The sequence below is a fragment of the Phoca vitulina genome, unplaced genomic scaffold, assembly GCF_004348235.1.
Source record: "Phoca vitulina isolate PV1807 unplaced genomic scaffold, GSC_HSeal_1.0 scaffold29, whole genome shotgun sequence".
NCBI classification, from domain to species: Eukaryota; Metazoa; Chordata; class Mammalia; order Carnivora; family Phocidae; genus Phoca; species Phoca vitulina.
In genome coordinates, this window is record NW_022589732.1 from 12955612 (window position 1) to 12969567 (window position 13956).

General features: G+C 40.0%; 2 protein-coding genes across 4 annotated transcripts in view; one reads left to right on the forward strand and one right to left on the reverse strand.

The window, feature by feature from the left end:
• ASCC1 (activating signal cointegrator 1 complex subunit 1) overlaps positions 1–554 on the reverse strand; it is a 116049-nt gene extending 115495 nt beyond the window's left edge. For all 3 annotated transcript variants that reach the window (XM_032424013.1, XM_032424012.1, XM_032424011.1), the window contains exon 1: positions 185–554. The gene's annotated coding sequence lies outside the window, so the exon portion shown is untranslated. The remainder of the gene's footprint in view (positions 1–184) is intronic.
• ANAPC16 (anaphase promoting complex subunit 16) lies at positions 21–13347 on the forward strand. Its single transcript, XM_032424015.1, has 4 exons — positions 21–117; positions 4894–5062; positions 11465–11539; positions 12496–13347. The coding sequence occupies exons 2-4, from the start codon at positions 4921–4923 to the stop codon at positions 12609–12611; spliced, it is 333 nt and encodes a 110-aa protein (XP_032279906.1). The 5' UTR covers positions 21–117; positions 4894–4920; the 3' UTR covers positions 12612–13347.
• Positions 13348–13956: the final 609 nt, after the last annotated feature.

The window sequence follows — 13956 nt, forward strand, 5'->3', positions numbered from 1 at the left end:
CGGCGCAGGTTCCCTCCGCGCGGGCATGCGCACGCCGCCGTCCTCGTCGTTGTAAACGCGGCCGTTCTGGCTGGCCCTGGGGGCGGGGCCGTGGGGGAACGTGCCAAATCCGCTGAGGTAAGTGGCCGAGGGCTCAGGGACCCCCGGGAGCTTAGTGGAAGGGAGTTGATCCCTGGAAACCTACCTGCAGGGACTAGTAAAATGGAGAAGATAGGAGGAGAAACTGGAGCCTGCTGCGGAGGGAGTGTAAGAGGAAATTTCCTCAGGCCGCGCAGAACTGGGTGCGCATGCGGGCCGAGGGCTGGCGCCTGCGCAGTACGGTGGCGCCAAGCGTCGCCCCCTTGGGTCCAAGAGGGAAAAGGGGAGGAAGCGTGCCTTGGAGTTAGTTTGGAAACCTCTGGCGTTCTGCCCCTTCCCTTTCCAACCCCTTTCTAGCCACCCCACCTGGTTTTAGCTGCCGCTTCCGTTTGGGTGGTAGTCCACCTGTTTAACTGCAACGATTTGTTGATGATGGAATTAAATGATTGCTTGTAATTGCCATTACACCAGGGTACTTCCTTCAGCGTCTTTTTCATAAGGAGACTTCTAAAGGAACGATTCTTTTTAAGAAAACAGGAATATATCCGATAAGAAGTAGTGTTTATGCATACAAGGTCATCCCTGTCGTACATGAAGGAAATGTTTGTTCATTCTGTCACTGTGGAGACAGCCATGCTGTGTCCCCCAAAGTAGCATTGCTTTCCTATGGGGATCTCAACTGCCAATAGACTCGGCTTCCCTTAGAGGCCCAAACCCCAGACTACTTCACCATGAATATGTATTCATTAAGCAGAATTTAACTGAGCCCGGCAGCCTAGTGTGTGAGAGAGTTGTGTTAATACTGTAAATCTGCAGAATGAGGAAGGAAAAAAAAAACAATAATGGACCAATCCTCATGACACCCCGCTTCTCTGTCCCACGCATATTACCTTTGCTGAGCCACTAGCCCTGTGTTCTATCATTTGTTCTGCATTCATTCAGAAAACGTTCTAATCCAGGTTCTGTGCTAGGCCTCAAGGGTAGAAAGACAACTTGTTCCCCCTTTCCTAGATCAAAGAATTCTTCCTAAACTCGTGAACCTGAAAATGAAAGTGACAAGTGCATTAATGGAGGGCATCTTCCCTCTTCCTGAGCAGATCCTTTTCCCTCTAGGAGCTTGCTGGTTCTGTCAAATGGAGAGAATTAAAACTTTTCCCCTGAGTGTGTTGGGACATACTGTGGATGAAAAACTGGGATCTGCGTAGGGGAAAAAAAAGATTGAGGAGTAAATATCCATTACTAATTTTGGATAGCTGATATTATTGTTTACTATGCCTGTAACTATTCTAAATGCTTTAGTTATATTAACCTTTGTGATACCTTTATGAGGGAGATACTGTTATTATCCCCATTTTAGAGATGAGGCAACAGAGGAACAGAGAGGTTAAGTGATTTGTCCAGAGTCATACAGCAAGCTAAATAGCAAGACCAGGACATGAACCCAGACCAAGAAACTTCAGAATCTGAACTCTAACCACTGTGCTGTTTTACCTCTCACATGGCACATGATATGCCCACAAAACCATTGCTTGAAGAATGTGACAGCATGTATGCTAACGTTTCTATAGCTCAGTTTTGTTTGGTCATCTATAACATGAGGGATTGGATTAGATGTCCTTTAAGGAATTTTGTGGTTCCTGTGAAATGTTTAATTCATTTAGCAAACATTTATTTAAATCAACAGCTATTTAGTATAGGCCAAGCATTATGTTTGGTTCTCATGATCAGAATGCCTGCCTTCATAAAGCAGTTACAAAGCAGGGTTTATTGTTAGTTTCACTTTACCTCCTGTTACCATCTGCTGATAGCATGCAAAATTCAACCTAAATCTTTAAAGCTAGAAATTACTGAAGTGTATTATTCTACCTCAGCAGTAAACTGCTTATTTATGTAAAAGTAGCTTTGTGCTAATTATGCACTCCAGTTTCCAACCCTGGCTGTTTTGTGTATTGAATGATAGTAGTTCTGAGTTTGAAAGAAAATGGGATGAAAGGGAATTCCTTTGATTATACCCAGTTTAGAAGTCACACTGTGTCTAGCCTTTGAAGCTGTCCTCACTCTGGCAGTCCCTAGAGAGCTCTGCTGAGCAACTCATTTCAAAATATAAAGTATGCCTTGCATTTGCAACTGAATAGAGCATTTATCAAGGTGTAGGAAAAAGATTAGGGTTTTAAGTCTTAGGTGAGATATATAAACAGTTCACAGTATGTTCTGCTCTGAACTGATGGGAAATAAGACTGAGTACCTGTCCAAAAGATGGCTAAATCATCTGTATACTTTGTTTGAATCCCAACAAGAGTCCACTTAGAAATTTAGACCAGGTCCATTACTGGTTAAGTTCTGTTTAAAAGAGCATTTAGGAACCTGTCAAGGTATATTTTAAGCTAGTGTTGCCCAGAGGATTGGCTATAAACCTGCCTTGAAAAGTTGTTTCTAGGGCGCCTGGGTGGCTCAGTCGTTAAGCGTCTGCCTTCGGCTCAGGTCATGATCCCAGAGTCCTGGGATTGAGCCCCACATCAGGCTCCCTGCTCCGCAGGAAGCCTGCTTCTCCCTCTCCCACTCCCCCTGCTTGTGTTCCCTCTCTGGCTGTCTTTCTCTCTGTCACATAAATAAAACCTTTAAAAAAAAAAAAAAAGGAAAGAAAAGAAAAGTTGTTTCTATGAATATGAATACAATTTGGAAGTTACAGAGCTCAGAGAAAAAAGAAAAGGTGATCTAATAGCAAGATTGACAGTGTCCTTAATCAATTTCTATTTTTAAATAGGCTGAAATTCTAATTATAGCAGTTGCCTTATTGTTCCCATATCCCACTTCAGTTTTAATCATATTACTTATGGACATATAATGAAATCGGAAACTAAACTCTGCTTCCCCGACAGGCTTAAATCATCATCACAAAATTAAGGAAACAGAACAGCCGGCATTTCAGAAATGCACAGTATATCATTTTTCTTGCTAGGAAACTGGATTATGTATATATAGGATTTGGATCTGCATAGCATTCCCTCATTTTTTTCTATTTTTTCAAAAATAAGTTCCAACTTTTGTAACATGTCTTTATTTTGCAACTAGCAAAAGAAGAAAAAAAAATCAGCTAAAATTCTCGGTGGCCATTAAAGAGGGAAATTCATTTTTTAAATCCTTTTAAAGTCATTTCTTTTCTTTTTTTTTTTTTAAAGATTTTATTTATTTGACAGAGAGAGCACAAGCAGAGGGAGAGAGAGGGAGAAGCAGGCTCCCTGCTGAGCAAGGAGCCCGATGTGGGACTCGATCCCAAGACCCTGGGATCATGAACTGGGCCAAAGGCAGCCACTTAACCGACTGAGCCACCCAGGTGTCCCTCTTTTTTTTTTTTTTAATTGAGCTAAAATTCACATAACATAAAATTAACTATTAGCCATCTTAAAGCATACAATTCAGTATAAAGTCATTTTTTAGTCTAAATATTAGAGTTGTACTATCCAGTACAGTAACCACTAGTCATATGTGGCTATTTCAGTTTCAGTTAATATTAAATAAAATTTAAAATACAGTTCTTCAAGGGCACCTGGCTGGTTCAGTTGGTGGAGCATGCGACTCCTGATCTCGGGGTTGTGAGTTCAAGCCCCCATAGATGTAGAGATTACTTTAAAAAAAATTCTTTTTAATTAAAACACAGTTCTTCAGTCACACTAATAGCCACATGAGGTTAATGGCTACCATATTGGACAGCACAGAAATAGAATGTTAGAACATTCCCATCATGGGGGCGCCTGGGTGGCTCAGTTGGTTGGGCGACTGCCTTCGGCTCAGGTCATGATCCTGGAGTCCCTGGATCGAGTCCCACATCGGGCTCCCTGCTCAGCAAGGAGCCTGCTTCTCCCTCTGACCCTCTCCCCTCTCATGTGCTCTCTCTCTCTCATTCTCTCTGTCTCAAATAAATAAATAAAATCTTTAAAAAAAAAAAAAAAAAAAGAACATTCCCATCATGGCAGAAAGTTCTGTTAGCACAGTGCTAGGCCATTCTTTTTAGAAAACATAAACATCTTAGAATATTATGTAAGTGTGTAATATAAGCTTCAGTGGCAAAGGTAGTATTTTTGTTTTGAACTTCTGTAAGGAATCGTGTATTCAGTACAGATCTTCTCATTTGCATTTGGGCTTTTTGATTTTTTGATATGACATAGGGTTAAACACAGCTGCTATATTCGTAATAAACCATGAATTCGAAGATCATTTCATGAGCCATTTTCTTCTGGTTTGGAGATGCCACCAAGTGATCAATTTGGGTATTACATTTGGATGAAAAAGTTTTTAAAACATTTTTAATGAAAGGACAAATATGTATTTCCTAACCAATTCCCTTTCCTTGGGAACAGAACACAGTGTTATTCTGGAATTTTATTTGGAAAATTTTATAAGTGAATTTTTTGGTGTGGCTTTGTCAGGATATAGCCAAGACAAACTGCCCTATGAGGCATGTTGTTTTATCCTCATATAATTTATTTCCTCAGTCAAATTGCTGCCTTGGCACTGCCGTATCACCCCTTCATAACCCATAAATCACCCACAGCCGATCCCAAGCGATATAAACAGTTTGCTAATGATAGGAAGTAGTGTTTTAAGTAGAAAAACAGAATAAACATATTTTCACTTAAAATCCTGGGAAACATTTTTGTCTGAGGCACCAGTAAAAGATTGTGGGAACAGAGAGGGTAGAAAAAGGGGGAGCTAATTCTTTACTAAACTGTGTGCTGGCTTTTATGGCAGCTAGAATGAAATGTTGTCAATCTCACTTCCATAAACTTGCCAATTGCTGTTTTTTTTTCTCTGTAGTGAAGTGAGAATTCTGCTAGAGAGGAAATGGCTGCCTCTTCATCATCCTCCTCAGCTGGTGGGGTCAGTGGAAGTTCTGTCACTGGATCTGGTTTCAGTGTCTCAGACCTTGCCCCACCACGGAAAGCCCTTTTCACCTACCCCAAAGGAGCTGGAGAGATGTTAGAAGGTGATCTCATGCTGCTTTTTGCTGAATAATTGGATTCTGACCTGCAATGAATATTAATTGTAAAGAAGCTATTAAGTGGATTAGAGATGAGTTTGCCCTGATTTCAGCTCCACATTTCATCTCTTGTCCCCATTTCAAAATATTATGTTCAAAACACAAATCTTTCTCCAGAATCAAAATTTTGGAGCTGAAAAAGGCTCTGGAAATCAAGGAAGTCATCTAGACTTACTTAGACCCAGAAAAGTTAAAGTGATTTGACCACGTTAAAGACAAAGTCAGCACTAGAACCAGGAATTCTCTTGACCTCCTGCTCCAGTTTGCCTTATCCTGGCACCAGTCTGCCTCCCTATGATGAGTAGGTTTGATGTATTTTTTCTAATGTAATTAATCTACTGATAGATTAACTTCATCAAATAGGTTCTAAGAGGAAATAAAAACTATTATACCACTCTTGTATGTGAAGATGGCTCCCCTGGCCCACTGCAGGACAGTGCTGTGTGGTTTTTCTAGCACTGGAGCTGGATTTCCATCAGATCATCCACCATCTTACTCAGCACACATTTGCAAACTGGCTGGCCAAGATCAGAGCACAGGCTGTAAGCATGACACTACATTGATACCCAAAATTCATTGGATACATGTCGCTTTAGGAGCTAGACCAGTAAACTCTTAATAGGGAGCATAAAAGTCAGCTGAAGAGCTTATTTAAAATGCACATTTCTGGCCCATCTTAGAGATGCTGAATTGGTCTAGGGTGCAGCACAGAATGTTTTGACTAACATTCAGGGGATGCTCGTGAAAGATTGGTCCATAATTACTAAACTGTCATGCTTTGAAAAAAGTCAGCAAAGGGGAGGGGGGTGGGAGGATGGGTTAGCCTGGTGATGAGTATTAAAGAGGGCACATTCTGCATGGAGCACTGGGTGTTGTGCACAAACAATGAATCATGGAACACTACATCAAAAACTAATGATGTAATGTATGGTGATTAACATAGCAATAAGAATTTTTAAAAAAAGAAGTAAAGACAAAAAGAGAAAGAAAAAAGTCAGCAAAGAACCTATTAAGGATTCAAAATCTACCTGATTCTAGCACTTTTGTGCTTAGTTGTATATTGATCTTTTTTGCTTTAAATTGCAAATTTTGGCAAGTATATTTAATCTAGAAATCTCTGAGAAAAGTACAAACTATAGTTAGGTGTGAGCTATTGGGGGTGAACTTTATTCATTTATATCAGGTGAAAAAAGTTTTGGGTTAAGCCGGGACAAACAGAAGAATCGTTTGTGACAGGGAAACATGCGAACACTGGGACCACAAGCCTCTCTAGAATTGGTTCATACCACAATTGGTGAAGTAGATAATCAGGTAGTGTAGTTAGTGATACATCTGAGATGTACATACTTCTGTCTTTGCCTCTTCATTTTCTTCAGTTGTGCTAGCTGAATACTTGAGTTAGTATCACTGACTCTGGACGTAGTGAACAGTTGGGGCCTTGTTTACCATATGTGGCACTAAAAATATGACTTCAGTTATATGCAGCAGAGACCTGGTATTAAGGAAGTTGCCCACAAAAATCAAAAGTTGGAGGTACTTAAATTGCTTAATGAGTCTTTTAGCAGAAGAGGAATCAATGTTTAACAATGGACTCTAAGATTGAAGTCATTTAAATTCTAGCTACAGGAGAAATTTAATACAGGAGGTACCTCCTTAGTCTCAAACCTATAAGCATTCTGTATCAGTACACACCAGATTACTTGGAAACATTAAAGAAGAAAGGCTACTGAGATTAGTCTGAATGTTGATGTTATAACAAGTTTTACTTCTATCCATTTTTATTCCATCCCAGTGTGCTTTATGGAGGAATGTGTTGGCTTTCTGTTGTAGGATGAGTTTATATTAGGTTTAAATTCAAAATGCACAGTTTTAGGTTTAAGGTTTTAGCTATATTTTAAAGCTACTTACACTTAAGGACGGACTATGAAAAATTAGAGATGGTAATCCCTGAACTGTCCTAGTCAAACCAAGAATGTTAAATTAAAAAAGAAGACTTCTAAATGAAATTTAATAAGGATGTTAGATTTGGAAGCATCTTCTACCATGTTTATAGGTGACGCTATTATACAGTTAATCTAATGCACATGTACCTGACCATTTTTCTTATAGTAGTTTAATCAAATATGAAAACAGAGTAGGAAAAGTTGCCTTTTCAGAGTAAGGAAGAGAAGCAATCAGGAGCCAAGGTTGGATACTGTTTATAATCTTAACAGGTTCAACTTGATCTTGCATCCTCCTAAGTCTAAGGATAAGAAACCCAAATAATGTACTTAACGTTATGATTTAAGTTCCTCATGCATCCAGTCTCTAACAGACACCTCACATAAGCAACGTATACACAGTCCCCAGCTCTCCGGTGGTTTGACTTGGGATTTTTTTACTTTACCATGGTGCAAAAGCCATATGCATTTAGTAGAAAGCATACTTTGAGTTTTGAATTTTTATCTTTTCCTGAGCTAGCGATATTTGGTACAGTACTCTCTCGGGATGCTGGGCAGGGGCAGGGAGCCACAGTTCTCAGCCACACGATCACCAGGGTAAACAACCGATAACACTCCCAACCATTCTGTACCCATACAACCATTCCTGGTTTTCACTTTCAGTACAGTATTCAATAATTTACATAAGATATTTGACACTTTATTATAAGATAGGCTTTGTGTTAGATGATTTTTTCCAACTGTAGGCTAATGTAAGTGTTCCAAGCACATTTAAGGTAGGCTAGGCTAAGCTGTGATCTTCAGTAGATGAGGTGTATTAAATGCATTTTCGACTTGGCATTTTTAGCTTAGGATGGGTTTATCAGGATATAAGCCCATCATAAACCGAAGATCTGTACAGCAGTTTTTAGCATTCTTCCTGCCCTTAGCTAAGATTGTCCTTACCCAGTTTAGTGAGCAAATTAGAGATTGCCTTCCAGCCCAGAAGTAGCTGAATTTTAGTGATATCATAGGCTACTAAAGTATAAATTATCTGGTATTGTCTAATTTCCTGCTGTGAAGTAATATTCTTTTAAATGAATTTGATTGCATCCTATTTATTGGAGTTGGCGTGATGTTAGATTTGGGCAATTTACTGAACTTTTCACTACTTAATAACCTTTGCTTGTCCCTTAAGAGGAAAGCTGCTTGGTGTGTTACAAAGGGTTTGATTACAGTTTCTAAATAGAAGATAGATTGCCCCAGGCTGACTCCTCTCTAGAGAAATTCCAGGCTTTAGATTGGTGCAGATATCACGTCTAATAGGATGTGACTAAAAAGCAGTGGACTCTCTGGTTAATACAGAGCTGCAAATCAGCAAAAGTGTGTTCCATAGGCATACAGAGTGGTAAAGTGATATGCAGGTACCTTTTTGAAAGATTAGCTTACATCTCTTTGCTTTGAAGTTCATTGCCAAGGGAAATATGCAAATGTTATAACTTAAGCATTTTATCCTAATATAGCACCTGTGATTAAATGTAAATGGGAGGTAGCACTTATAGGAGCTTCCAAATACATCCTGGCCTCATCCTTATAGCCCATAATCCCCACTGCCTTGTGTGAGATCCTAAAGTTCAGGATCAAACTACCTGAGAAGTGGGCTCTAATGCTTTATGCTTTGCTCTTTCTAAAATAAAACTTTAGTTATAATTTGACTCTTTAAGCAAGGGTATGAATAGGATAATGAACACTGGCATATTTACATAATAAACTGGACAGTCTGTATAATATTGAGTTAATTGAAAATAAAAATTTTTTGCTCAGTTTAGATGATCTGCTCACAAATGACTTCCATTCAAGCCAGAGGAATAGGGGAGGGAGGAGGGGATAGGATCATATACCATATAGTACAATATACAGAAAAAAGGTTGAATTTAAAGAATGTAACAGCACTCTTCCTAAGGTGTATAGCACTTTGTGAAATAACATTTTGAAATAATACATAACATACTATGCATACATTAATACACAATATATATGAAAATAATTTCATTTTCATTTCTTTTTTACATCAATTTTGAATATAATATTGGACAGAAATGGGACGCCTGGGTGGCTCAGTCGGTTAAGCATCTGCCTTTGGCTTGGGTCATGATCCCAGGGTCCTGGGATCGAGTCCCATGTTGGGCTCCTTGCTCAGCAGGGAGCCTGCTTCTCCCTCTGCCTGCCACTACCCCTGCTTGTGTTCACTCTCTCTCTAAAATAAAAAAATAAAATGTTTCAAAAAAAATATTGGACAGAAGCTCTCTTAGTTGTATATTCAAGCCATTTGGATACAACATCTGTGGTTTTATTGTTCACCATGTCAGTCTTTTTTTTTTTTTTTTTTAAGATTTTATTTATTTATTTGTCAGAGAGCACAAGCAGGGAAAGTGGCAGGCAGAGGGAGAAGCAGGCTCCCCTGCTGAGCAAGGAGCCCAATGCGGGACTCGATCCCAGGACCCTGGGATCATGACCTGAGCCGAAGGCAGATGCTTAACCGACTGAGCCATCTAGGTACCCCTCTTTTTTTTTTTTTAAGATTTTTTATTTTTAAGTAATCTCTACACCCAAGGTGGAGCTTGAACTCACAACCCCAAGATCAAGAGTTGCATGCTGCATGCTCCACCAATTGAGCCAGCCATGCACACCAGTCTTTTTTGTTTTTTTCTTTTAAGTAGGCTCCATGCCCAGCATGGAGCCCAACGCAGGGCTTGAACTCAAAACCCTGAGATCAAAACCTGAGCTGAGATCAAGAGTCAGACACTTAACCAACTGAGCTGCCCAGGCACACTGCCATTCTTTTTTTTTTTTTTTTTTTTTTTAAGTAAGCTTTAGGCCCAATATCAATTTGAACTCAGGACCCCAAGATCAAGAGTCATATGCTCTGCCAACTGATCCAGCCAGGCACCCCTCACCATGTTAATCCTAAAAATAACTCACGTTATTTTATCAGCAAAAATGGGTTTATTCAGGAATAGCAAGGAATTGCAACTGGGGACAGGCAAGCAATGGCAAAACCATAGGCAAGTCTAGAGAACAAAGGAGAGGAAAGGGGGGAATTGGGAGAGACTATATATTATAAACAAAAAGTCCACTGGCACAAACTAGGCATTTGTGAAGTGTAACGGCTTTTCATTGGCTGAGTTGTGACAGTTTCTCATTGGCTGGGCTGTTGTCTGGCAAGGAGAAAAAACTTTCTTCATCATGCTAGGGTAGCAAAATAATAGACTTCTTCCTGCTGGGAAAGTGAAATTTGTCTCTACCTGTTAGAGTCTACAATTGCCCGGAAGTGTTAGGGTGTGGGTGCTCCCCCTTCTGGCCTCCTGACTCCATTTCAAATGAGGTTTCCTTTATTTCTACAGCCAGGACTTCTGAAACAAGGTCATCCTTGTGTGAAACTCAGCATGAAGCCAGAATGTGTTAGTCCTAGCTCCTTGTCACTTAATAGCTGGCTGACACGCCAACCCATGATTGATGAGTGAGTGCTTGACACCTACTAGTGCTGGCATGAACTACCACATAAAAAAAGACAGCTGTGTCCTCTCCCTCCATTTGTTTTAGGATTTTTGCAATAAGACACCTTCCCCAAATGGTTTCTGCTACCCTTCTAAAGGTCACATTTTCCTATATGAGCTCTATGTCTTTTGGGGTATATTTTGCCATATCAGCCCTTGTCTGACAAGAACATGAACTGGCTTATGTTTCACAATCCACTCCCCAGTGTTGTTGTGACTGAATTAGCTATCTTCTTGTTGCCAGGTCTTGGCACCAACACAGTGCTAGGTTCTGAAATTGCACCATACTCTTATCGCCATGCAAATTGCAGTGTTTTGGTTCAGTTGGAAAATCAAGGTTACAATTTGCGTTTACAGAATAAAATTTCCCAGCAGTGCTTTGCGATGGTCATAGTGATGTAATTTGATATATTAAAAATCAACAACAGCTATTTCCCCCCCCCAGCTTTACTTTTCAGAGTTTTGGTGGGCCTTTGTTTTGTGATGCCACGGGGGCCACGTGGCCAGATGTGTCTGCTGTCAGTGTGCGCCTGACATGCAGAATGAGAGAACATTAAGAAACTGTCAGGTTAGGAGGGGAGAAATGTTGACCAGAACATCACACTGAGGTTTCTTATTTTTGTTTTCTTAAACATTATTTTTAAACTCTGAGACAAGTAGAGGGACTGTTGTAATTTTCTAGGTATAGAAGAAGTAGCTTTTATAGCAGACAGAGCACTGTTCGTTCTCAATGAAACAGAAGCTCTCTTCGTAAACACTGAAAACCGGACCCTGAGTGTGAAAGCAGGGAAAAGAATAGGCACGTTTACGTGGTTTATCAGAAGCCATAAAACCCTTAGAGCACATTAAAACTTTTCCTCTTCTGTTTGTAGATGGCTCTGAGAGATTCCTCTGCGAATCTGTTTTCAGTTACCAAGTGGCATCTACACTTAAACAGGTGAAACATGGTAAGCACATGAGTGTTTTGTACTAACTGTGAGAATAAGTTGGGGGGGAGGGGAGAGGAGGATTCAGAAAGATCAGTGTGCTTTGTGACAAAAACTCCTGAATCTCAACAAAGCTGTTTAAGTGAACTTTCTAAATTACCTGCAGACAAAAACATTCTACGGTCTTAAGCCAGACAAAATGTCCACATTGAGTCTCAAAGCTGAAGTCAAGAAGATTTAGTTTTCTAGAGGGGTCAATGCTCCCTACTCCTCTTGTGTTGCTTTTTCCTCCCCTTTCTGAAACCTTTTGTTGTTGTCCTCTACTGGTTACCATCACCATCTTCATTCTTCAAGTATTTATGTAATACCTTATGGTCTGTCTGCACTCTAAGATCCTGGTAGCACCTTTTCTGTGGCCTTCATTTATGCATCAGGGCACTATGTTCCCCCACAGACCATTTCTCCATTGAAGGCATAATGTGGGAGGAAAAGCTGCAATTACCTGGAGCTCTAGGATTTTAATACACAAATCCCTATGACATGGAGGATAACATACTCCTTTTTTTTTTTTTAAGATTTAATCTTCTGACTAACATAGAATAAGACCCTAACACTTGAATATTGAAGGAAAAAATCCTTCTAGAAATTTTTTTTAGATGTTTATCTTTTTTTTTAAGATTTTTTTTTTTTTTACTATTTATTTATTTTAGAGAGAGCACAAGCAGGGGGACGGGCAGAGGGAGAGGGAAAGAATCTCAAGCAGACTCTGTGCTGAGCACAGAGCCCAACGTGGGACTCGATCTCATGACCTTGAGATCATGACCTAAGCCAAAACCAAGAGTTGGACACTCAACCCACTGAGCCAGCCAGGCACCCCCTTCTAGAAATTATTTTTAAACCAATGATCACATTGGTGGTTGGTGACTGTCTCGTGGGAAATATGTTGTATTATATATTGCCTCCTTGACTCTTTACAGATCAGCAAGTTGCTCGGATGGAAAAACTAGCCGGTTTGGTAGAAGAGCTAGAGGCAGATGAGTGGCGGTTTAAACCCATTGAGCAGCTGCTGGGGTTCACACCCTCTTCGGGTTGACCTTGCCGGGATGGTCAGCTCTGGTGCACAGCAAGTGCAGGGCCACCGAGGGACTTTTCTTCCAGCATACGCAGCCATCCAGAGATTCACAGCTCCATTGCTGAATTGTTAATTCATATCCATACTTGGTTTCTCTGTATCTATCCACAAGCAACAAATACTTAAATGTGTGATCTTGCAGGGAAAATTTTTGTTTATTTGTTTAAAAAAGTATTGAGAATCAGATTAAGACAATCGGCATCAGAGAACCAGAGGTTTGGGTTTAAGAGATATTTATAAACTTTTACAAGCCAGGTAGGACACATACCAGAATTGGCCCACTGAATGACGTCTCTCCTGTTCATTCATGCAGTGCCTGGAGTCCTCACCAGTCAAATCCAAGATCAGGATCGGGAGTTAACAAAACACAGTGTTTCTGACCTAAAACAGTTCTTCTTGCAGATGAATGTGATTTCAACTCAGGACCTGTCCAAATGAGGAATTTTAAAATGTTTGGGTTTTTTTCTATTTTTGGACATCTAATTCTATAGATTCTAACTTTTTCTAACCTCTTCTAGACATGCCAAATGCTGGCAAAAAGAATTACTTTTTGAATGTTGAAGCACTTGTAAAAATAAATCGGTGAGCAAAATCCTTTTAAACACAGAAATCCTGAGTTCATATTGTTGGTGGGCTCAAGCAATTCTGTAGCAAATAAATCCTTTGGAAGAGTTCCAGATTGGTTTTTTTATCCTTTCAAAGTCTCAGGGATTTGGGATGGGGAAGAGGTCAAATTACTTTTTATAAAAAGGGAATCTAAAAACATTTCTCCTGAGCAAATGATAGATTGCCTTTATCTCAGGGATATTTGTCTTTACAGAACTCTATGAATTTAGTAGGTTTTCACACCATGATACAGAAAAACCTGGAAAGCTAAGGGATGGCCTTTGTTCTCCCTCACACGACCCCCAGGGTCCACACTGTACACTTAGGAAAATGATTTATTTTAGATTGTATGCTAATTTTGCCTTGATAACATTTGCCTTTCTCCTCCTTGATCACTTGCACCTGACCTGCTTAGAGTTGCTTAGTTATGAATAAATACAATCCCAGTAGCAATTGGCCCTAATCTCAGTAGTTCAAAATGTTTAACACATACTACCTGGTAAGGAGGTGGTGACCATTGAGTCAGTAATCTGACTCACAGAATCTGAGCACAGGGATGTTGAAGACCTACTCATGGTCACATAGCCCAGGCAGAAGGAAATCTTGGATCTTGGAGATTTCAGTTGATTGATAATTCAGCCCACTGCTCTCATCTCTAAAGCAATTCAGAGCACAAAATGACCAGCCTGCAAACTCAGCT

Excerpts from the sequence above, each read along its gene's own strand:
- ANAPC16 (XM_032424015.1), top strand. The coding sequence starts at position 4,921 with ATGGCTGCCTCTTCATCATCCTCCTCAGCTGGTGGGGTCAGTGGAAGT. Across the intron at positions 5,063-11,464 it reads AGCTGGAGAGATGTTAGAAG|ATGGCTCTGAGAGATTCCTC; the intron begins GTGATCTCATGC and ends TTCTGTTTGTAG. Across the intron at positions 11,540-12,495 it reads ACTTAAACAGGTGAAACATG|ATCAGCAAGTTGCTCGGATG; the intron begins GTAAGCACATGA and ends GACTCTTTACAG.